General features: G+C 47.7%; 1 protein-coding gene across 1 annotated transcript in view; it reads left to right on the top strand.

The window, feature by feature from the left end:
- EGFLAM (EGF like, fibronectin type III and laminin G domains) overlaps positions 1–25714 on the top strand; it is a 135415-nt gene that overhangs the window by 54043 nt on the left and 55658 nt on the right. The window contains exons 5-7 of the mRNA XM_090276163.1: positions 1893–2010; positions 3129–3264; positions 15112–15278. Coding sequence (XP_090132289.1) covers positions 1893–2010; positions 3129–3264; positions 15112–15278 — 421 coding nt within the window. The remainder of the gene's footprint in view (positions 1–1892; positions 2011–3128; positions 3265–15111; positions 15279–25714) is intronic.

Genomic DNA, 25714 nt, shown 5'->3' with positions numbered 1-25714 from the left:
TACTTTTTTATTTCTCTGGTGCCTTCAATCTAATGATGCTGGAGATTCCCAGCTTGCACGAGGGCAGCTGAGATCTAGCTCCAACTGGTAGAGTCAACTGCGAAGTTGAATCCAAGATCGCTAGCTACCGATTGGTTATTTAAGAAGAATCATAGAATTTCAGTGTTTGAACTTCGGCTCAGAGAAGTTGAGTGGCCCAGCGGCCTGGCCCAGAGCCTGGGTCTTCTGGCTCCCCTTCCAGGGCTCTCACCTTGTGCCTCCTCTCAGCCATGTGACCTGATGCCCTCTCAGTGTGGCAGCCACATGTCTGGCTAGTGAACTTCAGGGCCTGGAGCAAAGGTACTGATGCTGGTAATCAAAGTGGAGGGGCCAGTAGTAAGAGCTAGTTCTTTACGAGGTCGTCCACTTACCTTGGGCATCTTGGTTTAATTTCTTTTCTTTGTTCATTCACTAAAGTATTTGTTCATCAGAAAGCATTGCTTGGGCCTTTGCTATGTGTCTGATAATACTATGCTAAGCTCTGGGATGGCAGAGGGGTAAGAACTTGCTTCCTGCCCTCGGGTGGGTGGAGAGAAGGTGACAAATAAACTGACAATTGTAAGGTGAGCGGTGTTAAGCTTGAGATACAGCAAGGACGCCAGGAGGCATCGAGGCGGGGGGCCTAACCAGAACCAGACAGGAGGCTGGGGGTCAAAGAAATGAGGTAATGTCTCTGCTGAACTGAGTCATGAAGGATGAGCAGCGTGAGCCAGGCAAGACCGGGGCGAAGGGCATTTCATGGAGCGGGAGCAGCAGGTTCAAAGGCCCAGAGGCAAGGGATGGAATGGCATAGATTCGAGCCCTGCCAAGTTCTTATGCCTGACTGGAATACGGAATGCGGGGGGGGGGGGAGGTGGCATGAGGGGTGCTGGCATAATAAACGGGGGGACACAGATGTGCTCTTCTAAGGGCTTTGAAGGTGGGAAGGGACAGGATCAGATCTGGGGTTCCAGAAGATAACTCCAGTGCTGTGGAGTTGGCATTGGAGGTGCGGGCAGTATTGGCAGCAGGGAGAGTCGGGGCCCGTTGTCAAAGTCCCCAGGGCTTGGGCAGCAACGTCTGGGACTCGAGTGAAATGAAAGAGTGCTGGTAACTCTATGAGCGAGGGCGGGTGAACAGAGAGGAAAGTGTCCAGAGTTCCCCGTTTGGATAATGAGAGAGAGGACAGAAGGGGAGGCAGAGTTTTGTTTTGTGTTTTGGTGGGAGGAGGGGGAAGGATTAAGTGAGCTTTGGGTACACTGAATTTGAGTTGCTGGCTAGCTGTTGGGTAGAGATGTTCACGAGGCAGTCACAGACCCACAGCTGGACATCCGGAGGCTGAGCTGGAGATGCAGGTTTGGGGGGCGTCCCCTGAGGGCGGGGGCTAGAAACCAAGCGAGGAGAGAGCAGGCTACCCACGCAGGACTACGGTGGTCCACCCTTATCTGAGGTTTCGCTTTCTGTGGTTGCCTTACCCAGAGTCAGTCGAGGTCTGAAAATATTAAATGGAAAATTCCAAAAAGAAACACTATGTAAGTTTTAAATCGCACGCCGTTCTGAGCAGCGTCACGGAATCTCGCGCCATCTTGCTCCATCCCGCCCAGGACACGAATCATTCCCTTGTCCAGAGTCCCCACGCTGTATACGCTCCACGCCCTTAGACACTTACTGTATAGATTTCAGTAAAGGGTGATTCTCTAGCCTTGGGAAATATATCACAGTGTTTTCCTTTTTGCGAATTTGAAAACGTGGCCAGTCTCAGAGAAAGCAAAATAACTCCTGTCCCGAGCAATTTCACAGGGGCCTCAGGACGCGACCCTCATGGAAACTGTCCACTCGGCCCGCTGACACCTCTTCCCGTTGGTCACTGGCAGGAGGAAGTGATCGGAAATTTGAAACCAGGCACTGAATACGAAGTGAGCGTGGCAGCTTCCAGCCCGACAGGCAAAGGCTGGCTGAGCTCTTTGCGCCGCGTCACCACCCTGCCCCCAGGTAAAACGGGTTCCATTCCTTCACAGTAGGAAAGGGACGGGCGCGCTCCATGCATTCCTTCATTCAGTGTGTATCACCGAGGACCTGCTGTGTGCCCTGCACCGTACCAGGCTCTGGGAATCCAGTGGCGAACAGAACAGCTCCTGCCCTCTTGGAACTCAGGGGGGTGGGTCAAGACTCCATCTAACTAACGTGTGGTCACAGGTTGGGACCAGTGCTGCCCACAGCGGGTAAGAACGCAGGAGGACCCGACGTAGGGGAGGAGAATTCTATGGGCAAAGGGAACCCAACCGAGGCTCCCCGGGGTGGCACGGGGGCCCAAGGTGCTTTGATTGCACGTCATTGCGCACCAGGAGCTTGCTGCGGGGGAGAAGCAAATAGGGAGCGGGGAGCTCCGGTGTGTATGAGGTCTGGGCAGCGGGCTCCGGAGCCCTCGGGAGAGAGTGCTCCCCCACCCTCGAGGCTTGGGGAGGGTTTCCGGAAGAATCTTATCCTTGGCCCAAATATTGAAAACTTCATAGGAAGAGAACACAGGAAAAACATTTCTGGCAGAAGCAACCATATAAACCTAAGGCCGAGAGATATGGAGGTGCGGGTATAAAAATCACAGCAGCAGTTACCTCGTTGCGAGAGGATAATGGGGGGCTCCTCCTTTACACATGAGGGCGTTTTCCGAATGCCCTGCCATTGGAATGGAGACTGATGACCAGGGGAAACACACATGCACAGAAAGTGGCTGAGCATTGATTTTCCCTGGGGGTAAAGATCAGTTCCGCATGCAGACCGAGGTGTAAGGCTGCTAGGAGGTGGGAGGAGGACTTGAGGTTTTAAAAGGTACACGCCATTGTGCATCCCAAGGTCAATGGTCTGGGTAATGGTTTCGTTGAATTTCCTGCCAGTGGGGGAGGGGCTGGGGGAAGAAGAGGAGACCGGCTCTTACAGACTCACATCCTACATGGTGAATCCAGTCGTGATCATTTTTGTCTGGTTGGTTTGGATTTTGAGGCGGTCCTGGACAGAGATGTTCAGGCAGTAGGAAGCACGCGTGTTTTATCATATATGAAACCTCTCCAGCGGCAGAGATCACCAGCCAACTAGTCGCTTGCGGTCTTGCCTAGATTCCTGCCTGCTCCCCGAAGCACCCCGACAGCTACACGTCTCCATGGTTTCCGAGTCCGAGGTGGCCCTGTCCTGGAAACCCGGGGAGAGTGAAGGAAGCTCCCCCATTCAGTACTATTCTGTGGAATTCACCAGGTAAGTGTGCGTGTCACACCCGAGAGCCTAAGGTAGTGACCTCAGGTGTTCCAAGCACGGCAGAAGATGAGAGGGAATGTTGTCACACAGCATGTGTGTTTAGTAGGTGACAGAAGCATGGAGACCTGTATTTATACCCTGTCCCTGGCAGGTCATCTGATAAGCCTGCCCTCACTCCCCTGGCCCCTTTCCCACTTCCCTTCCGCCCTCGGAGACCGTCCTAGACTCTGAAAACTCCAAGCACCACTGCCAACAAGCCCGCCTGCAGTTCAGGCTTGCGACTTGCCTTTGAAACATTGTCTTCGAAGTAAACATTTGGTGATGACTTCTGGAGAATGGAGGGGAAAGCCCTTTAAAAACAAGTACAATTCATTATATCTGTATTGCCTTGGGCAAGTTTCTTGGTTTGGTTTCAGCTTTTATTTTTTCTCATCACCTCTCCAGACCTTGTTATTCAGCTTATTAGCGGACAGAAGAGCAATTAGAAGCTTTTCTGAGTTTACACATGTGAAACATGGCTTCTCAGTGCTGCTCTACGTAATTTTAAACAAAAGGAGAAAAATGAGCAGAAGGAGTTCCTGATCCGCGGTCCTCCCCCAGAACGCTAGTTGCAGCAGTAATCTGAATCGAAGCACCTAGCCGATGGGAATGTGTTACCGGAGCTGGCGTTCTCTGCGGAAAAGGCGATGGGGTTTGTCGGGGGCTGGCCGCTTCACGGATTCATAGCGAGACTTGTTCAGTATCTCATTCCTGAGGCTCTCTGCAGCTAGGGCCGAGCGTTCTGCTGAGATTTGATTAGCTCTGCTTCTGGTTCTTGACTTCTAGCTTAATCCTTGGTCATGGAAAAACAGTCAGGTGCTTGTTTCTGCACAAGAGAACGATGCTGAGTCTCTACTGCCTGAGTTCGGAGCTTGTTTCAGGCGGGTCTGCGCAATTCGAAGTGGCAGAAGCTTGAAGGACAATGAGGTAGTCCTGTACAGGCTTCCGTGCCTGTCAAGTCCAATGACAAATCTAAATTCAGGGAAGACTAGGCCTGTGTCCCAGCAGCAGGCTGTCTCCATCCACTTCCCTGCTACGCTTTTCCCTTTGGTGGCTTGCTTTCCAGTCAGGCTGTTCTTGTGTGATGACAAGAAGGCCACCTGGCACTGAAGACTAGCTACCCCTGGAAAAGGACCCATCAAGAGTCTTGATAGTCCCTCTAACAGGCCAGGCCTGAGCTCCTCTCTGTCCTCTGAGCCGCTCACTGTGGCCAGGGAGGAGACAGCACTCATTGGCCAGCACTTGTCATATGCTGAGCTCTGGAAGGGAGGCCTGGCAGGCCATTCCGACCTGAAGTATGAGTCCAAGGGGGTGGGAACGGTGGCACAATTATTGGAAAAGGGAAGAGCATTTTTTAAAATGCTGCCACCTTCCAGGCTCCAGGCCCGTGCTCCTCCTCAAGCATGGTCCACAGTCCCACTGCGGGGTGGACGTGGGAGGCACAGCCTGGAGCGCAAAAGATTCCAGTTCTGCTTCTAATAATAGATCAGAGTAGAACGCTGGGAAGTCCTGAAACATCGGCTTTCTCATCCGTAAAAGCTGCAGTGAAACTTAACATATCCCATTCACCAGCAAAGCCAAGTGTAATACTTCAAGATTTTGAAAAAATGCGAAGTTTTTCAAAGGTACCTTAGCAGATGATCTGTGTCAAAAACCCCAGCAAAAATGATGGGTATCATTGATTACTCATTTTGCACTAGAGCAGCGGTTCTCAGCCTGTGGGTCGCGACCCCTTTGGGGGTCGAACGACCCTTTCACAGGGGTCACCTAAGACCATCGGAAAACACATACATAATTACACATTGTTTTTGTGATTAATCACTCTGCTTTAGTTATGGTTGGGGGTCACCACAACATGAGGAACTGTATTAAAGTGTCGCAGCATTAGGAAGATTGAGAACCACTGCACTAAAGCGTGTATATTTTTAAGCTTATTTTAAGTCTGGCATTTTGGTAAGAGGTAGAAATTACAGCTTGTTGCTTTGTGTGTGCAAATGCAAGCAGAATATAAAAGAGTCATTGGATGAAGAACCAGAACTCTGTGCCTGTCACTGCTCTCCGGAGGCCTCAGCGCCTCTCAGAGTCTGGGGTCCCCCCAAGCAGAGCCCCGAGATGAGGACTGGGTACTGTAGAGGAGAGTGAGAGGAGGAGGAGGGATGTGGAAGGGTGTGTTACTGAGCTCACTTCTGCAGCTGCAGGTCTTTGGGGGGAGCTGGGTGCCACGGAGATCTCCCTGAGGTGTACAGAGCTCTTCCTCTAAAACTGTCCTGTCAGAGGGACGGGAGCCATTGCCTCTCTGACTTCTGCCCTCCTCTGCTGGTGGAGGGCTCCCCCCCGGGGAGCGGTTCTCACCTCCTAGGCCCTGCTGGCTTGGGGAGCAGGGAGGGGTCCTGGGAGAGAAGGGCTGGGGCAGGAGCACAGCAGGTGCTTGGGCTGGGTGCTGGCCGTGCACGGAGAGTCCGAGCTCATGTGGGACTGCGTGCCACAGCTGCTGCTGAAGTCAGAAGCGGGACTAGGGGGGTGACACCCCAGAGGTGCTGACGACAATGTCCTTATCTGCAAAACGTGGGTGATGACGCCTTCCAACCTTATAGTGCATGGTCGGGAGAATCTGGTGAAATCACACACCAGAAAGTACTTTGTAGACATGAAAAACCTCCGGAAGTGCCAAGTCTGTTGGGCTGTTCTGTGTCTGTATTTGATAATATTTAAAAATAAAATTTAACTGGCTAATAAAAGATTAACCTGAGAAATTACACTAGACCAGGGGAGGGGAGAACTGAGTGCGTATTTGCTAGTTTTGATGGTGTTTCAGGTGGCCAGTATGTATTTATCACGCTCTCCTGAGTCAGGGGCTTACGACCAGGCCAGTTTTCGTTCTTCCTCCAGCTTCTGCTTCCCCCAAAGTTGGCCCGGGGTTGTTCTTGTTCATTATCTTTCTTGCTAACAGTAGATTTTAAATTTTTAATCAGTGTGGAAAAGATTTGAAGAGGCACATTCTAAGTAAGGCTTCAGGCTGGAACATATTTTGCAATGTTTTCAAAAATTTTTAGCTGCTTTTTTAAAACAGAAAACGCTGCCATTTGTGGTGAAGGAGGATATTTCTGAAGTGATACCGAAAACTTCTTCGTGTGCAGCAATGCTTAGTGTTTATTAAAATATGAACCCAGCATAAATATAGCTACCTATGTTTTGAAATATTTTAGCTATAAATATCTGAGAAACTTCCCTCCTTCTGCCTGAGAATTTCCCCAGGGTAAATGCCTTTCCCATAAGCAAAGAAGTATTTACTGTGGTAGCGATGAAAGCCGAGGTCCTGGAAGCGTATTCCTCACCCCCGATGTGCCAAATGGGGCGCTACGCTTCCCGTAGACTATCTGTCAGGTTGGGTAAAGGGGAAAAATAGTTTTCATTTCACTTCCCTAGAGTTGTTCTGTGGTGGGACCTGATGTGTTAAAATTGCTTCAGCGCTTTGCGATGTCAACTACCGAAAAAGGCAGATTAAAGTTTGCCATGGTCGTTTTCAATAAGAAGTCTGCAGCTGGCTTTTCTGGTGTGCGTGTGAATGTTCCCAGTATTTCTGTGTCTGTTTTAGGGACACGGGTCAAGACATGTGGCTCTCTACATCTCAGCCCGAGACAGTCATGCTGGCAGATGGGAAGGAGCCGGGTTTCCTCTCCTTCCCCTTGCACACTTTTCTCCCTGAATAAGTGCCTCATCCCTCCCATACTAAGACCTGCAAATCCCATCTTCACACAGGGCTGCTTCTCAGCTGACTTTCTTTTGAGAATCTTGAGGTCATACCCGCCTGGGTGGGTCTTGAAAATTATTCACTCAAGGACATTTTTGTCAAAAGTCATCTGTCTTTCCATCCCATCATGAACCCTATTCATCTCCAAGCAACAGATGAACTCAGTTTCCTCACCGGAAGTGAGCCCACGAGGGCTGTTACTGAACTGAAGATCAAGTCTGGGATTCAGAATGGAGGCTAAACAGATTCTGGATTTTCCTTGCGTAGTTTTAGGGGATGACGTGATGTAACTTACAGTCAAGGTCACAGCCTAAGAAGGTTAAAGGAGTTTCTCATTCAGAGTCGAGACTTACGGTCCAATTCTAGATTTCACCTACCAGGTTTAAGTTTGCCCTCATGTGGAATCAGAAGACAAGATGTGAGCTGGCCTCTGATCCTGGGGACAAGTGGCCTGACTCCAATTCTCAGCTTCCTTACATATAAAATAAGGCCGCACCATTTGACCTCTAAAATCTGGTGACTGATTTTCTATTCTCGTGACAAAAGGAGAGGCAGTGTAGGCTGGGGGTTTCCATGCAGGCTCTGGAATGAGGCTCCCAGGTCCCGCCCTTGCGCCCACCCCTTTTAAACCATTTGCTCTTGGGTGGATTATTTATGCCTCTTCTTTGTGCCTCAGACAGAAAAAGAGGGACAACAATTTACTTGCCTCCTAGAGTTGTTGTGACATGAAATGAGTTGATACACATGAAATGCACAGAACAGCACCCGGCACGTAGTAAGTGCCTAATGAATGCAAATTCTTCTTATTTATGGATTTTGTGAGAGATCTTCTCTGCTTTTCTCTACAGCCAAGCACTTTCTTGGCTAGAAGTCTTTATGCCTACTATTCTCTGCCAGTATAACTCTACTCCTTAGCTCTTGTGCATCCTTTGGGGCCCTTGCTTAATGATCACTTCCTCCAGGAAGCCCTCCCTGAACTTCTGCTTCTCCTCCAGACTAGGTTAGGCACACCTATAGCATTTACGTGCAACTCTCATCACGCTTGCAGTTAATTACTCGTTCAAGGTCTGTCTTCCTCACCGTGCCATGCGGGCAATGACTGGCTGCCTCCCTTCCGTGCAATACAGCACCCGGCATGGCATAAACACACCACAGGTCGGGAAGGTGCCGGCCCACGCAGGCTTCTTCCTTGGTCTCTCTGAGCCTTACTGCCCTCAGCTCTAAAATAGGGGTGATACCAGCAGCTCCCTCGGAAAGGATTGGGGAGATAAAAGATGTCTGTTCAGCACTTAGGAGAGTGGCTCATGGGCCATGTTGTTTGTGTTGGTTCTTTCTCTCACCCTGAGTCACATGGAAACAGAAATGTGCAGCCCCCTGGGCCACAGGGGTTCGATGACTCCTTGACCACTAATCTCAGAGGCCACAACGGAAACCAGCATCCTGCCTCACCAGCGGCAGCCCTCAAAGACAGACGAAACCCCGACATGTGTCTAACACCATCTCCCTCCCTGCCGCCCCCGTACAATGTTACTTATTGCTTTTGTGTTATCTCATCATAAAAAGAATCTGAGGGTGTGGCACAGCTTCAGGTGCGTCGGATTCATCCGAAAGTTCCCACTGTGAGTTTATTCCATATTGAATTGCATTTTGGAGATCTCTGTAGGATGTGCGAGAACTGGCAGCTTTTTTTTCGTAGCATTTTACTAGACTATGTATCAATAATTGGGCAAACGGCTGCACTATTTAACAGTGACATGATACTGCGTTGGCTTTCCAGCCCCTACAACTGTAGAGCTTAAAATATTTAAATAATTGTTCTTCACAATTAGTTAATTTGGGGGAGAATGGGGAAAAATGATCTCCCTTTCTTTGTGCGGAAGTGTTTAGGAAGTTATGCTTTTCAAGTGTAAACCTTCCTGACCACCAGGAACAAACAGCCTTAGAAATCAGCAAGAATGGGCTTGCTCGGATATCAGCTGAGATTTCAAATTAGCAAATGGTGCTTCACGAAGAATTCCTTTTTCTCACCTTTAGTTTCCAAACTGAAAATCCCAGAAGCACCTTCCAGACTGGTGCCTGGTCCCAGAAGTTCTGGTAGCTGTCAAGTTCACCCATTCAGGCTCAAATGGAAGGGTGATTTTGAGTGTTTTTGCAGGAGACTGACCAACTCTTCTACAAATCGATCCCATAAAGCTCCAGTCGCTCCTACCAGGAGCATTTCTGATGTAATCCCTGGTCAGACTGATGGCAGTGGACGTAAACTGGATTCTTGCGTAACAACTGTGGGAGCCATTTGTAAACAGTAAATGAGAGCATGCTCCTCTGTGGCTCCTCCCGGGACAAAATGCCACAGAGTTGATTTCTCCATTCGATCCGTCTGCTTGTCATCTGGTTGGGTTGAACCAATTTGTAAATGAAGAAAGAAGGCTGAAAGCTGAAGGTTAAATAATACAATTTTTAGAACGATGACTGCTTAGTGGTCTGAGACTTTCCTCTGCATTTCATTCTAGTGTAGAGCAAGTCCCAAGTAAAACCAATCTGTAAAACTGACAGAGAACTGGAGGCTTTTCTAAGCATGAAGTGTCCTCTCACCCCCGTTGTGTTCCCCCAGGGTAGTCCCTGGGATCATGTCTCTTGTAGGGCAGGGTGTCTGCTGCAGTCTGTGCATCCTTAAGAAGCCCATGGATAGAACTCAAGGGCTGCCTGGACTTTGGTCAAACAAAAATTATCTCTTTAGTTTCACCAAATTTAGCAGGGTTTTTTCCTTCAAACATGACTGCAGGCAACTAACCACAGTGGTATTAGCAACTCCTGTGACTTTGTCACCATTAGAATCACAGATGTGTTCTTATCCCTTTACAGTGGTTGCGCATATCTGCAAATACTAGTTATGCCTATCATTACCTAAAACTTACTGTCGTTAGGAAATGCTGGATATTGTTACTTAACGTATTAATAAAGAAGTACATATACCAGTATATCATACTTTTTCTTTGATAATTATTTTCAGTATAATTGGTTTCCTTGGTGATTCTATGTATTTAATTTTATTTATTTAAAAATATTATTCTGAGAGGACATTCATAGGCTCTCTCAGATGAAGAAAGTGGCACAAATGAGCTGAAAGGTGTTGTTCTGGGCCAGCGTTGTACAGCTCTTTATCACAGGGTCAGATATAAATATTTTATGCTTTGCCAGTTATGCGGTCCCTGACTCAACTACTCAGCTCTGCCCCGGTAGCGGGAACACAGCCACAGACGGTGCATGAACAAACAAGCGTGGTTGTGTCCCAGTGAAACCTTCTTTATGGTGACTGGCAGCCGGCTGAAGTCTGCCCCCCCCCCCCCCCCCCTGGTTCAGAGCATCTTGTCGTGCCCGAGGTCAGATTCTGACCTTTCAATTCAACTCAACCGTATGTCCATCCAGGCAGGTACGACTAAGTGTCTCCTGTGTGCACGTCACACACAGAGGTGACAGAGGGGGTGCTGCTCAGTCCTTCTAGCCCCAAAGCTGTTCTGTTCCTTCCTTTCAGTTTTCCAAACTCAAACACATTCTAAATCTAGCGTAGGTTCTTCCTGGTCCTCATGGGCTCCCCCTAGGATTTCGGTTCACACTGACCCGTTCACATAGAGCTCTTGAAATACAGTATTTTGCACCCGTGGAGTTCCTACTGATCCATAGGTGTATTATCTCCCAATTAGGTTGCAAACTCCTTGAGAATAGAACTATGTTTATAGTTCCTTGGAGCCTCCAGAATATAGCTTCTGTGATGGATGCCCCGTTGATCATCCTTAATCACTTGCTAATTGACAAGCCCAAGGCAGCTACCTGCTCAGTTTGATGGAACCAAGAAAAATGACTGTCCACTAGGGATGTGGTTGGCAGTGGGAGAGGTGCTTAAAATGCCAAAAGACAGAAAGGGACTAAAACAGAGAAATACACCATCCAGTGATTCTGGGACTTTAGATAAATTATTACCTTCAGTGTCCACATGGGTCAAATGAGAGACTCAACCAGACAAGCGGTTCCTAGAGCTTTTGAGAATCTGATGAAAGCTAAGGACTCTTGACTTAGCATAACAAAATGATGTTCACACATAAAATCTTACGTAGTTTCTGAGAGTCCCTAGGCACTCGGTGATGTGATCTGTAAGATGCCCAATGACCAGGCTGCATGCTACATTGCCTGTGGGGATTGGTCCGCTGAGTGAGTCTTGATCACTTGAACAGCTAACTGGGACTTGGGTAGTCACTGCCAACACCTTGTGGCCCTCAACTCTGCTGCCCACCCACCTTCCCGAGGTGCTGCACTCACCTCCAGAGACGCAGCATGCCCACCCCAACCCTTGCCCACCTGCTGGTGGCTGCCCATCTTTACCTGGGAGGACGGAGAGTTCTTAGTCTGCTTCTCTCCCTTCGGCTTTCTCATTGTTGGGGGAACTGACAGGCGAGGGTTGCTATGGTGATTTGACTGGCAACGGTGTAGCTGAATAAAATAATTTGCTTTAGTTAAAAAGGGGAGCTATTGTTTTGAGGGTGATCTAAGACAATACTTTTGCCTCTTTACCTCTTTCTCTACCTCACCTTTGCACTTTTGTACCTAGAGAGACTCTAAAACCATTTAAATGAATAATCCATGAGAAAAGCAGAGGCCACATGTTAAAGGTTTTGAACTGGTGTTCAGTCTGCACGAGCTTACCTCTCTCACTCTAGATAATGAAATTAAAGGTTAATGATTTTATTCTTGTATTCGCTGGAAAGAGAGCTTTCTTTCCTGCATTAAATGAACGGAACAAAATAATCACCCGTTTGGGCAGGGGGGCGGGGACTGTAATTTTTACATGAAGATTATTGCAGATATTTGGGTAAACAATTGCATCTGAACAGCCATAGGTCATTTCCTCTATAAATGCCACGGGGAAGCTCAGCCAAGGCTAACAGGAAAGAAGGACATCTTTTCTGACTTTACTTTTAGGGTATTCCCTGTGGCATTCCTCTGTGGAGTGGTTTTGTTCGTTTGCGTTTGTAAATGTGTTTCCTTCCACTCACTGAGGTTTTTTTCTCTTTGACGATGGAGTTCGTTTACACAGAAGTCCATCTTTAGGGAAAGGGTATCTGGAAAGAGGAGAGAGCTCTACCTCCCCCAGGGCCTGCGTGCCCTCTGCTTCTCCAGACGCGTGGGTTCTCTGGCAAACTCCTCATCTGCACGGGGAGCCCGAGGAAGCATCTTTTCCTGGCTGTAAGGACTCCAGTTGGCATTCAACAACTCCTGTTAGAGAGGAACTAGGCAAGCACCTGCTAGAGAGATCTGGGTGTCATCTGAGCAATGCCTTGTAGCAAAATGAGTCTTTATTTCCATGCCCAACAAGTTGTTCTTAAGGGACAGACATCAATCATTTTTGCTTTCCGGCTTCTAAATGCCTGTGTGCAGAGGTGTTTAGTAATAGAACATTGGACAAGTGGCCAGACAGCAAGCTAAAGGGGTGGAGAATAGCCCCCAACCACTGTAACCCCCAGTTTTTCATCCAATATCAAGAATTTTCTTAATTTGACCTTCCCCCATCAACCCAAGTTGGCCTCACCATTTATCAGCTGCGTGATTTATGGCAAGTGACTCACCTGTTTGATGCCTTAGTTTCCTCTCTAAAAGTGGGGAGAACACTGCTTAGTCCAGTGGTTTCCCCTTACTCAGGGTTCTCTCTCCACAGTTTTAGTTATCCATAGTCAACCATGACATGAAAATATTAAACTGAAGATTTCAGTACTAAATAGTACATAAATTTCAAATTGCGCAGTGTTCTGAGTAGCGTGACGAAATCTCATGTTGTCCCGGTCTGTCCCTCCTGCTGGGGACGTTATTCATCCCTTTGTCCCCCATCTCCACACCGTATGCACTACCCGCCCATTAGCCATGCAGTAGTCATCTTGGTCATTGGAGTGACCAGCAGGAAGGGCGAATTGACTGTCATGGTATCGCAGTGCCTGTGTCTAAGTGACCCTTATTTTACTTACTAATGGCTGCAAAGTATAAGATGCTGACAAATCAGAAATGCCAAGGAGAAGCTGTAAAGCTCTTCCTTTAAGTCAGAAGGTGAGTACAGTACTTAAGATATTTGAGAAAGAGAGAGAAAGAGAAACCACATTTACATAAATTTTATTACAGTAAATTATTATAATGTTCTATTTTATTATTAGTTATTCTCATTAATCTCTAATTGATAAATTAAGTTTATCATAGGTATGTATGTATAGGAAAAAGCATAGTATATGTTCGGTGCTATCTGTGGTTTCAGGCATCCCCTGGGGGTCTTGGAACATATCCCCCCTGGATAAGGGGGAGCTTCTGGACTTCGTAAGAACTGGATAAATGGTGACCATTGTTAGCTATTCACACAAAACCTCCACTCCAGCTAGGCCACTCACACTGTCCCCCTGTCACGCACAGTCGTTCCCATCAGATAGCTCTTATTACCCAGAATACATTTCAATATGTAATCAAGGAGGTATTTTACATTTTTCCCCCTTTAAAATCCAATGTCTGTTTTCCGCTCACAGCACCTCTCAGTTCGGACTCACCACGTTGCAGGTGCTGAGTAGCCCTAGCACACACACAGGTCTAGAGGAAGCAGGTGGCCCAGGGTGCCCCCTGGCTCTGTGATGTGGGCAAGTCCCTTGGGCAATGGCTAACACACGCTGAGCGCCAACACTTGCCGAGGCCCCGATCTCATTTCATCTGTATGACAGCCCCTCACATAAGTACTTTCATTACTCCCGTTCTACAGATGAGAAAAATAGATACTTAGAGAAGTTACAATGGGGGACCCCCCAAACCAGAATTTATTCATTAAAGAATGTGTATTTGTTTTTACGTGTTTAAACTTTGGTGTTGAAAGTACTCTCCATTTGATGCAATATACCTATTGGAGAATTTTTTTCCACTGCTCAGAACAGTTTTTGAACTTGCTGATTTTGATGCCTTTTAGTGCTTCTGCTGTTTTTTGTTTGTTTCACCCCTTCCAAATTGGCAAAAACAGTTCCCTTTGAGGACTTTTTTGTCTGGAGAAACAAAAAGAAATTTGCTAGGGTGAGATCAGGTGAATAGGGAGGGTGGGGAATGGGGGGTCATACCGTTTTGGTCAAAAACTGAACACTCATCATGGTGTGGACATGTGCGCTCATAAATCACCCATCATGAAATGGGCAAACATGTTGAAAGAGTCTTAAAAAAAATTTACTGAAGCCAAACACAGCCTCTCACAACAACACCAGCTGGTGCACGGATACAGAGGGTTTCTTAGAACACTCATCCAGCGGGAGAAGCCTGGACTACCAGAGTCTGCCCTTCAGAAGGTAATTCCGTTTTTTGGAGGGGTCCCCCCCTTGTGAACAGAGCTAGTACATGGCAGAGGCAGGACATGAGCATCTCTGTTGGCTCCAGAGTTGCCCCATGTTGCTCCCAGATGAGAGCTCTAAGTGGAGGTCCACACTTTTTGGGGGGTCCTGGGGCACATGAAGACTCAGCAACTTGGTCCAGTTGTGCAGTTTTGCTCAGAGTAGGAAGAATGGCCGTAAACAGAATCTCCCTTTTCCCATGACAATCCACACCAGTTAGTCACCCCACGAAACTTACCTTGGTTTGTTTTGTGACCCGATTGTGAGTGGCTGGAATCGGTGCTCTCTGGACCTCTGGGAACAGAGACTTTCAGGGGAAGGCTTGTTTATGAAACATCTGGAAGACAGAGCCTTTGGAAATGAGCTCCTCCATAGGGATCTTTTCATTCTAGTCAAGGCTGCACACAAGAAAAGTGGCTGGTCTTTAAACCGTACTTAAAAACTGGCTCTAAAAATGATCTACTTGCTTTTATTGGCAGGGATTTAGAAATGATGACCTGTGATTTCACATCAAGATGACATCTGGGTAGGAAGCATTCACTCATTTTCATAAGTATGGCCTCCAGAGTTCAAGCGCCGCTCATTAATGCAGCCCGCAAGTGTCCCTTCCCTCTGCTCTTTCTGAACAACTGCTTTTTGTTTTGTTCTGTGCTTTAATCCATAAAGACCAGATGTCGACAAGAGTTGGACCTTAATCCAAGAGCGCATCCAGATGGACTCCATGGTTATCAAGGGCCTCGATCCGGATACCAGCTACCAGTTTGCTGTGAGGGCCGTGAACTCCTACGGCCCCAGCCCCCGCAGCCAGCCCAGCGCCACAATCCGGACCTCCCGTGAGTACCGGGGCCCCTCGCAAGGACAGTTGTAGCCACGTGACTGAGGTTGCCTGTGGAGGACCCATTAGAGCCCCGCAGAGGGGCAGCCAGGATGGGGCTCTCCCAGGCCGTTTCTGCTCCAGCTTTCCCAGCCCTTTGGAAGTTCAAGGGTTTTGACAGGGACACAAGGTCAGCAGAAGATTTATTTTTGCACCATCCTTAGGGAGTGTGAGGTCAGTTTTCTTTCACAATTGCAGGAACAGAGCACATACCACAGCCCCCACCGCCCTACTTTTTATCTTTTGAGAAAATGGGTTCATTTTATTTTACTTATTTTATTTTTAAGATTTTATTTATTTTAGAGAGAGGGGGAGGGAGAGAGAAAGAGAGGAAGAGAAACATCAATGTGTGGCTGTCTCTCGCGTGCCCCCAACTGGGGACTGGCTTGCAACCCAGGCATGTGCCCTGACTGGGAATCAAACCGGAGACCCTTTGGTTCGCAGGCCGACGCTCAATCCCCTGAGCCACACCAGCCAGGACCGAAAATGGGTTCATTTTAAAATCACAGGATTAAAAATAATGCTGCCAGACTCTTTGGGGCTAGCGTTCACATGCAAATCAAGGGCGCTCAGGTAAATCAGTTTCTCTGGAGAATGGTCAGGGACAATCCAAGGAGTCCGTGGTGTGTTGACATTGTCACTGGGGGTCCAGCTGATGCAAAAGGTCCTTTCTGTCGTGGTGCCTCTCTGGGGGCTGGGGAGAGCTTGGGTGTCGGGGAGAGCTTGGGTGTCGGGGAGAGCTTGGGTGTCTCGCAGAGTTCCTGGGGATGTTTTCTTTTTTAAGTATATTTTATTGATTATGTTGTTACAGTAGTCTTAATTTTTTTTCCCTTTGCTCCCCTCTGCCCAGTACACCCCCTTCCCTCCAGCAATCCCACCCCCCTTAGTTCATGTCCATGGGTCGTACATATAAGATCTTTGGCTTCGCCCTTTCCTATATTATTCTTAACATCCCCCTGTCTATTTTGTACCAACCGATTATGCTTCTTAATCCCTGCACCATTTCCCCATTTCTCCCCCTTCCCCCTCCCAGCTGATAACCCTCCAAATGATCCCCAGACCTATGATTCTGTTCCTATTCTGGTTTGCTTAGTTGGATTTTGTTTTTATTTTTTAGATTCAGTTGTTGATAGTTGTGAGTTTGTTGTCATTTTAGTGTTCATAGTTTTGATCTTCTTTTTCTTAAATAAGTCCCTTTGACCTTTCATATAATAATGGCTTGGTGATCATGAACTTCTTTAGCTTCACCTTGTCTGGGAAGCACTTCATCTGCCCTTCCATTCCAAATGATAGTTTTGCTGGATAGAGTAATCCTGGTTGCAGGTTGCCTTTCATCACATTGAATACTGCTTGCCAGTCCCCTCCTGCCTACAAAGTGTCCTCTGATAAATCAGCTGATAGTCCTATAGGCAGGCACCCCACTGTAGGCAACTCTCCACCTCTCTCTTGCTGCTCCCAGGACTCTGTCTTTATCTTTCACCTTTGGCATCTCAACCATAATGTGTCCCGGTGTGGTCCCGTCAGGGTCCAGCTCGCCTGGGACCTTCAATGCTTCCTGGACCTGTATGTCCATCTCCTTTGTAAAATTTGGGAAGTTTTCCTCGTTTTTTTTCAATTCTTGCTTCCTCATTCTGCACTGGTTGACCATTTTTTTCTTCCTTATGTTCCAAATCATTGATTTGTATCCTGGTTTCCTTCCCTTCACCATTGGTTTTGTGTGGATTTTCCTTCGTTTCACTTCGCATAGCCTGCACTTCTCTTATGCATTTGCCGTACTTAAGTATATCTGTCAAGCCTGTGAGCATTTTTATCACCAGTGTTTGGAATTCTGCATCTGTTAGGTTCACTATCTCCTCATCTGTTAGGTTGGCTATTTCCTCGTCACTTAGTTCTCCCACTGGAACCTTGATCCATTCCCTCTTTTGGACCAAACTTTCCTGTCTCCTCATCTTGAGAGGCTCCTGTGTTTGTTTGCCTCTATGTCTTAGATAGAGCTGTTGCTCCTGTTATGCTTTAAGGGGTGGAGCCTTACAGATTCATCAGTACAGGGCAAACTGTTTCACCATGTCATGGTGCTGTATGTGGGGGTGGGGGAGTCTGAGAGGGAACAATGGCACTTGCTCAGCACTCGCCCCTTTTCCAGCTACTTCTCCCACTTCCATATGGGACTGGTGCCTCTCTAGCTGTTGCCCTGGCTGTCGTTCCCAGAGTGGGTGGGTTTGCGGACATTCTAGGACCATGGGGGCCCTTTAAACCAACAGACTCTGCTGAGAGACTGGCAGTTTCTGCCTCCACCCCAACCCCGACTGGTTTGCACAGTCAGAAGCAATGAGGCTTGATTTTCCCCAGTGTTGGGACTGTGAGCTGTGAGGTCCGGTGAGGAGCTGGGAATGCTCCCCAGGTGTCCCTCCTGACGTTTTAAAACACGTGACTGCACTTTTTGCTGGCCCGCCTCTGCTTTCACCGCTGCTGCCACCACACCGCATCCTCTCCACTCTGGCTCCACCTCTCCTACCTGTCTGGATGAGTATTTCTTCTTTATATCTTTGTTTGCTGGACTTCCATGTAGTTTGATTTTTTGGAACTTCTGGTTGTCTCTAGTTTTGAGGTAGTTGTGTTCCTTCTTAGTTGTGGAGGGAGACACAGCATGTCTGTCTAGGCCTCCATCTTGGCCAGAAGTCTCCTGGGGAATTTTTGAAATGTTCGACTCTTATTATAGTCTAGGGTTTAAGAAGCTTTCACAGAAGTAATTCAGGAACCATACCTCAGTTACTTAGGCTGTCTTCCTGTCCCCTGCTTAGAAATCTTTATCTTTTAAAAGTGGGGGAACATTGACATAAAGTTAGAACCTGTGTAGTGGGGAGATCTCGGAACTGAAGTGCTGGCACTTTTTTGTTTGAAGTATAATATTTTCGTGTTGCCAGTAAATTCCTCCAAGTTTCTGCCATCACCCATGGGTCCTCTTTACCCAGGAAAGAAGCTGACCTGACACTGAGCTGTCATTTGGCTTTCCATGGGCCAGGACAGAGCCCCATTTCTATTGGTTAGTAGGTCTGAGTACATGCCTCCCCTCTGCTCACCAAACACCCCCACAGCTGGCTTCCGAGGTCACTGCTCTTACCCCGGGTGGAGATTCACCAAGTCCTCCAAGTGCTAGGAATTTTGGCTCTTCTGAGAATAACCCCTACCTAACCTAGCCTTGAATGTCGGGGCTCCTTTCTTCACCTTCAGATTCCATTGTCGGGGGATATGGACATATGAAGAAGCCACACACACACACTCCTACAAGCCCAGTAACTGAATTGTTATACTCCTCTTCTTCTTTAAAGTTTAGAAGCTGAAACTCCCCAGGCATATGGTGAGGAATGAAACTCCTTCTTTCTAGAAGAAATGTTAACGATTCTGTTTCAAATCCAAGGAGGGCCTCCTCCTCCTTCCACTCTTGCTGGCTGAGATCTATGCTGAAATCTTTGGTTAAACTTTGTGATGTGTGGCCATAAATTGGGGTAACAGGTGCTGGGGCAAACCTTGGATCTGACTGCCTTGGAACATGTGGTTTGTCTTTGTGACAAACTGAGCAGGCACTCTGCCCCCCCCCCCCCCCCCCAGCATTGAATGCCCTGCTCCTACGTTGTGAGCAGATCCACACTCTGTTCTGTGGTGTCTCCTTCTCCACAGAGACAAGATGGGAGAAGGGCCGATGCTGGCTCTGGATGTGGATGTGGCCGCTGGAGTTGGGAGGGGACGTGGTCTGTAGCATCCCTTGGTCTTTCTCTTTTTAAACTGAAGCACTGTTCTGGTCTTGGAGTATCTGATAATCATTGCCCCATTGGTGAATGGATCCCAATTTTGTGGATTAAGTGGGATGAAGTATGTGAAAGTGTTTTACAGATGCATAACGTTTCATTATAATGGGTCTCCCATGCAAAGTAAAATTATAGCGTTTCAAAGTTGTGCGGGGGAGGTGGCTGATTCAGTGAAAGCTCTCAATCATGAACTATTCTTAAATAAATACAATTGAACTGCTTTTACATATATGCAGTTACTTAAATCAGCATAACAGAAATAGACTTCATCAGATGGCCTAGTTCACAGATACCTAAGAATGGGCTGTAATTGGTATTTCAGCCGTGTTTGTTCCCATGATCATTTCCAGTGTTTTAGAAAGGCCTTTACTCTGGCACACTCACACTTCTTATTTGCTTTTAATTTGGACTATTATTTTGTTTCCAAAGCCTGTTTTCCAATATATCTAATGACCGAATTACCAGGTAGCACTAACTTGAATTGCAATAGAGTCTAGATCCCAGAGCGACCACCGGGAAAGCCTCCTGTGGCAGGCGGCACACCAAGCACTTACCCAGCGAATCCCGTATCCATCCCCACAAAAAAACCCTGTGCCGGAGGAATGGTATTCCTTTTTATAGGTTTTTTAAAATTGAGTTTTTGAAAGGTTATGTATTTTGCCAAGAATGAAAAATTATAGAGTCAGGATTTGAACTCAGGTTTGGCTGACTGCAGGGCCACTTCCCTGAGTGAGATTCAAATTCAAGGTCGTTCTTAGTCTTCCAATGCCAAGTAGCATGAGAGCGGTGAGGTCAGCAGTTAACCACAATGGGCACAGGGGGTTCTGACAGCACGTGGCAAGCCTGGGAGAAGTTATTTTCATTTGAAGCTTGCGAGCTATGCTGCACATCCACGCAGGCCTGACATTCACCCAGTGTGCATCGCTCTAGACCCGGGAGCCTGGAGCCTGCAGCCCTTCTGATTGGTTGGACCCAGGCCTAGGTACTAGTTGGAACGTGGCCCTGAAGGAATCCCTGAGAGCAGGATTTCTACCTGTTGGGCTTTCCTGTTCTCACTGCTCCTCCGTCCCCACTCCGCAAGGTCCTTCCCACAGGGACGTGTTCTTGGTGTGATGCCCCCTTTGCTCCCTGGACAGAGAACTTCAGTGCAGCGTGTTCAAGGTGACCGCTGAGGCGCAGAGTGCCCGCTGGGAACCCTTAGACCCCACCCTGGGCACAGCCACTTGCTGGGCTCCTCTTGCCTGTTCGAGGCCTCCAACCACCTCCTTTCAAAGGAAAAATAACACTTGAGCTCTACTGCCTAGCAAGCATTGGCTTCCCCAGGACCTATCCATGCCAGCCATTGGCAGCTTAGTCGCCGAATGGGAGGACCCGTAGATCTGCGTGGCGTTTCCGTCTGTGGCTCATGAAAGCCAGGGCCAGCGTGGTATCAGCGCTCAGCCTGCGTGGGTGAGGGAGGAGGAGGCTGCGGAGCGCTTCGCGGAGCGGTGCTGGGCGTGCTCGGTGCTCAACGCGCATCTCAGCTCCGCAGAGTCGCTGTGCAATGGAAGAGAACCCGAAGCTGTCTGAGCGTCCGTGCGTTCTAGGGAGGAACGGGCATGTCAGTGGCCTTGACAGTGACACTCCCCGGTGTTTGGTGTTTGCCTCCCCTGTCGGCGCCCACTCGGTCCCCCATGGTAACGCGAAGACAAAGGTCACGGCTCTCACCTTTGACCCCAGCCAGCTGAAGTTTTTAGGTTGTGCCAACAGCGTTATAATTTGACTTTGCGCTCCGTGGCGTTCTTTGTCCCTGTGACTGATTTTATAAGTGAGTCGGGCAGCGCAGGGGTCTCTGTGGGCCCTCACAGACACAGTGCACGTGTGGCTTTGGAGGACACATCTCTGCCCCACCAGGCACTTACTCTCTGGGGTCCATGAAGGACAGGGCAAGTCATGAACACATGAACTATAAGTAACGGAAGTGGCCAAAGTAAAAAAGTGTTTCCTTTTTACCGAAGACAAATGAAACGAAACAGGAACCAACTCACACGTGTGACCAACTTCAGATTTATAATAACCTTCCCTGGGCAGTTATGTAACCCTGGCGCCCAAGACCATTTAATTCCCAGTGCTCTTGCCTCGTGATACAGCCGAGAAAGACCCAAGAAGTTCTTCCCCAGAGTGAAATTGCTGTCCTCAGGGCAGGCCCCACTTGAAGGTGTTCTTTTCTTCCTATCAAAAGTCATTTTTCTCTTTACCACCTGGGAGCTTTTACACCCCATTTTCTGTGCTGAAACACTCTGTCCCCAGATCCTCCCACATCCCCCCTGCCCTCCACCTTAGCTCGGATGTCACTCCCGCAGACAGGCTGCTCCCTGGCTGTTACCTCAGCCCCATTCCGGCCTGGTTTTCTTCTGGGCCTTTCACTGCCAGGAACCATTATTTTCTATATCAAGCTTCCAGGGTAAGCTCCATCCTGGAGTTGGAATGACTCGTTCAAGGTTGTTTCCCAGGATGCTGCATAAAGGAAGAGCTCCCTAAATATTGGTCGAATACAGGAGCGACCCAATGAAAAAGAGTTGGTGCAGAAACCTGCCAAGGCTGCCCCATCGGCACAGTTTATGAGCAAAGTCAAATGCCCAGAACTGCAATGTGACACAAATTTTTAAAAAGTAAATAGAGTAAAAGAGGGAGGCAGGAAAGAAAGAAGGAAGGGAGAACGCCAACCGAATGGGATTAAGTTCAAGGCAATCAGGATGGAAAAGAGGTGTCTGAGACAGACTCCAGCGATCAAGAGAACAATTTACTAGTATGGAAGGTGAGGAAGGAAAAGAAACAGTTTCTAACCAAGTCCTTACTTTGTGCCCATGTTCTTTCGTGATCATAAGAATAAGCTTTTATCATTTTATATTAAATTTTTCCTCTGGTCCTAATAAGTCTAATTATGGTCTCAGAGCCTCAGAGATTGCATAGGGAGACATGAGAGATGTTTGGATTGTTTGGGTTTTGCTATCTTCACCCCACAATCCAATTTCTTCAGCATTTTCAGAAACATTTTCTTCTACTGAGCTGAGACAGATCCACCCTGGCTCAGGGCAATCAAATTTCTACAATAAACCTGATGCCACAATGTTTCCCGCCTCCCCACTCCCAGGATTTCCTACTCAGCAACCCCTGAATGCTCCTTCCTGCCTCCGAACACCTGTTCCTGTAGAGAGCAGAATACAGCAGGCTCACTGGGTCTGAAGGCCATGAGAACTGTCCTCTTATTACCTCACCGTGCAAATAAGTCACCTAATCTCTCTGGCCTCGGTGTCCTCATCTGTAAAATGGGTATATCACATAGGTAACATTTACTGCTTCTTGGAGTTATTTGGGGGTAATACATGGGAGCAGATGTTACGGCTTCTCTTCGCTCTTCAGGATGAAGCAGAGTTAGTCCACAAATGATTGCTAACGGACGGTGTATCTGCCACGGGCAACGCCAGCCAGTCTGTAGCTCCTTCTTTATGACTCATGCCCTGAATGCTTTTCTTGGGACTTGAAGGCATCAGAATGTCACAATTCAAAACCAAAGGTCCAGGAGCAAAAGCTTTGCTGACGGAAGTGGGGGGAATTCAGGGGGCCATACGAGTCTGGTCGGGAAGAATCACTGGGATGCGTTTTGGTTGGTTGGTGAATTTTAGAAGGCTGTGGATTTGAAAGACATCACAGAATTCAAATGGTGAGGCACAAAAAAATGTCATAACTGCCACTACTCAAGCACTTCCTGGATCAGGCAAAAGGAAGAAGAAAAAGAGAAAAATCCCACACAGTTAGTGCTGTACCTCTGGTTTTTATGTGTGTGTTTGCTTGCTTGTTTGTAACCTCCCCACTGTTAACCAGTCACTTAGACAAGGGATTCTCAGGTCACCTCTGCATGGGAACAGTTATACACAATAAATACTGTGTATGTCTGTGTTCCAATAAAACTTTACCCATGGACAATGAGATTTGAATTTCATATAGTTTTCATGTGTCATACAAGACTATCCATTTCTAAACCTTTTTCAACCACTTAAGAATGTAATAACCGCCCTGGCTGCTGTGGCTCAATGGATTGACCATCGGCCTGCGAGCCAAGTGTCGCTGGTTCGATTCCCAGTCAGGGCACATGACTAGGTTGCACATCAGGTCCCCAGTTGGGGGCGCGTGAGAGGCAACCACACAGTGATGTTTCTCTCCCTCTCTTTCTCCTTTCCCCTCTCTATAAAAATAAATAAACAAACAAACAAATAAATAAATTATTTTTTAAAAAAAAGAATGTAATAACCACTTTAAACTCCTATAGTGTTAAAAATGATTGAAGAAGACAATTTAAGTGATAGGAACTAAGCTGACTCCATATTTCATGGAGAGGGCAATCTCCACTCTCAAAGGTCCAGGGCACTGGAAAATAGGGCTGAAAGCAGGAAGCTTTCATAGGATAGAGAATAAGGAACAAGAAAGACAGAAAAGAGGAAGTGAATAAGAAAGAGGGAAATCAGTATAGAGCTCAGAGTTGGCATTTGTGGATTGGCTGACGGAACAGCGTGAGTTTCTGGTCAAGTGGAGCATTTACAAGGACACTGAGTGACCCTTGGCTGAGGTGGCACCGGGCAAGAGCAGCTGCGTCTGGGGACGTGACGTTTCAGCAGTACAAAAGCAGGTGGCCGTCCAGGTGAGGTCTCTGGGACGTAGTTGGCTGATCTCTGGAGATCCTCTGGGAAATTTGGGGGATCCTGATACCGGGAGCAATTTTGTCGAACTTCGAAGAGATCAATGAGTGCATGTGAATGAAATTATCATCTTGATGGATATCCCTGGAATTCAGTTTTCACACGGATGTTCTGAGTTAAATAAGAGACCTGGAGAGCCTGTGCCCCAACTGTAGTCAGATAGGTTTGTGCTGCTCTTAACACAGCAGGAGAGAAGCTGGGAGGGGGCGCTGACTTCGTTTGGCATCACTCCCAGAGCTTAGAATAAAGAGGCCGGTAAATTGGTGAGCTCATGGCTTTGTAAATCTTGGGACTGGAAGAAGAGCAAAGAAACAGGAGAAAGAACAGATCATTTGTTTCACTTAAAGCCTAGACAGTCTGCATGTTAAGTGAGCGGTCTGTGCGTAAACATAGCTTCGTGTGTGATTCTGCACTCAGGTGCCATCCACGGTTACCGCTCTCTGGATGCGCTGTGGCCTCGATGCGTGAAAACCTGAGCGACAGTCATTTGCACAACTTGACTGGTTCTAATGGAAATGATTCACTTGGCTGTTTACATACCCGCTGCCTGCTAATTACTCTTCCGGGGCCTCTGTGCCTCCGTCTTTTCTCACCACACATTTACCCATCAGTACACCAATATTTTACCTGCTCTGGCTAATTAGGCAAGGAAGACTTAAGCAAATGATAAATAAGCAAATATAACTCTCCAAAGAACAGGCACTCCTGGTGCTCCGGTTTCAATCGTAGCATCTGTTAATCAGCTGGTGTCTAGCAGCCACATGGGCGCAACTATATGGTATTCATTCCTCTTCATCTCAACGGATTTTTAAACGTGAATGTGTGGAAGTGAGCAATACATAGACATTAGCAATTTTTCCTTTGTTTCCTTCTATTTCCTTGTTATCCATTTTGTCCTCTTTCCTTTAGACTCCTCATTTCATGGTTGATCTTCCCGTTCTTTCTGTTAAAGCACTTCTGACTTTTACCCGTTGTCCATTTGGATGGTTTTTCAGCATCTCAATCCCTTAATCAGGTTCCTGGATGAGCACAAGTGGGGCCACACCCGTGGCTTAGCACAGAGAAGGAGTTCTGTGAAGTCAGCCCAGCATGGTGACAGCCGCATCGGAGGGACGTCGCCTGCTGGCTGCGTCGGTGGATCTCTTCTGCTTACGCAGCCACATGTGGAACAAATATGTACAAACATGTGTGAGTCAGAAATAACTGGGGGAGAAGGGATGCCTTTTCTCATGATCTCAGGTGTCACCAGACGCTGAGCAGGAGACAGAGGCACGTGCAGTTGGGTCATTTGAAGTGAATTTGGAGAAGGGACTATTTGCAAAAGTTCAGACAGATGTAAGGAAATCAAGAAGAAGCGATTACCAACTTCTGGAGACAGACGGGGATGGCCATCCAGCAAGAGCTGTGACCTTCAGACACACGTCCTGGGACAGCCTCATAGGGTGGAAGGTGAAGAACGGAGACTCTGACTCACTTTCCTCCCGGAGTCCGCCCTCCTGCTGTAGACTCCTGATGGGCAGAACGCAGCCGGGAGCCGACGGGTCAGCCTGCCGGAGCTCCTGGACAGAGTGGAGAAGGGCGGAAGGTGGATCTGGGGGCACATGGGGAAGGAACCCACCATAAGCAGGAGTAGTGTCATTTCCTATAATAAGAGAAGGGTGCCTTTTATGTGGATCCCAGAAAAGAGAATTACTTTTTTGGTCTTTCCCTCATAGATTCATGGCACAGACCTTATCTCATCCATCTTTGCCTGGTTAGCATATCGCAGTGAACATAGGATAGAATCAGATATCACGGTCAAATTTTTGTTGACTGAGGGTTTATAAACTCTTAGGGCTGCAGAAGGCCACGAG

Source organism: Furipterus horrens, unplaced genomic scaffold, assembly GCF_987537825.1.
Source record: "Furipterus horrens unplaced genomic scaffold, mFurHor1.1.pri manual_scaffold_5, whole genome shotgun sequence".
In the NCBI taxonomy this organism is placed as follows: domain Eukaryota; kingdom Metazoa; phylum Chordata; class Mammalia; order Chiroptera; family Furipteridae; genus Furipterus; species Furipterus horrens.
This window is presented reverse-complemented; position numbering and strand designations above follow the sequence as displayed.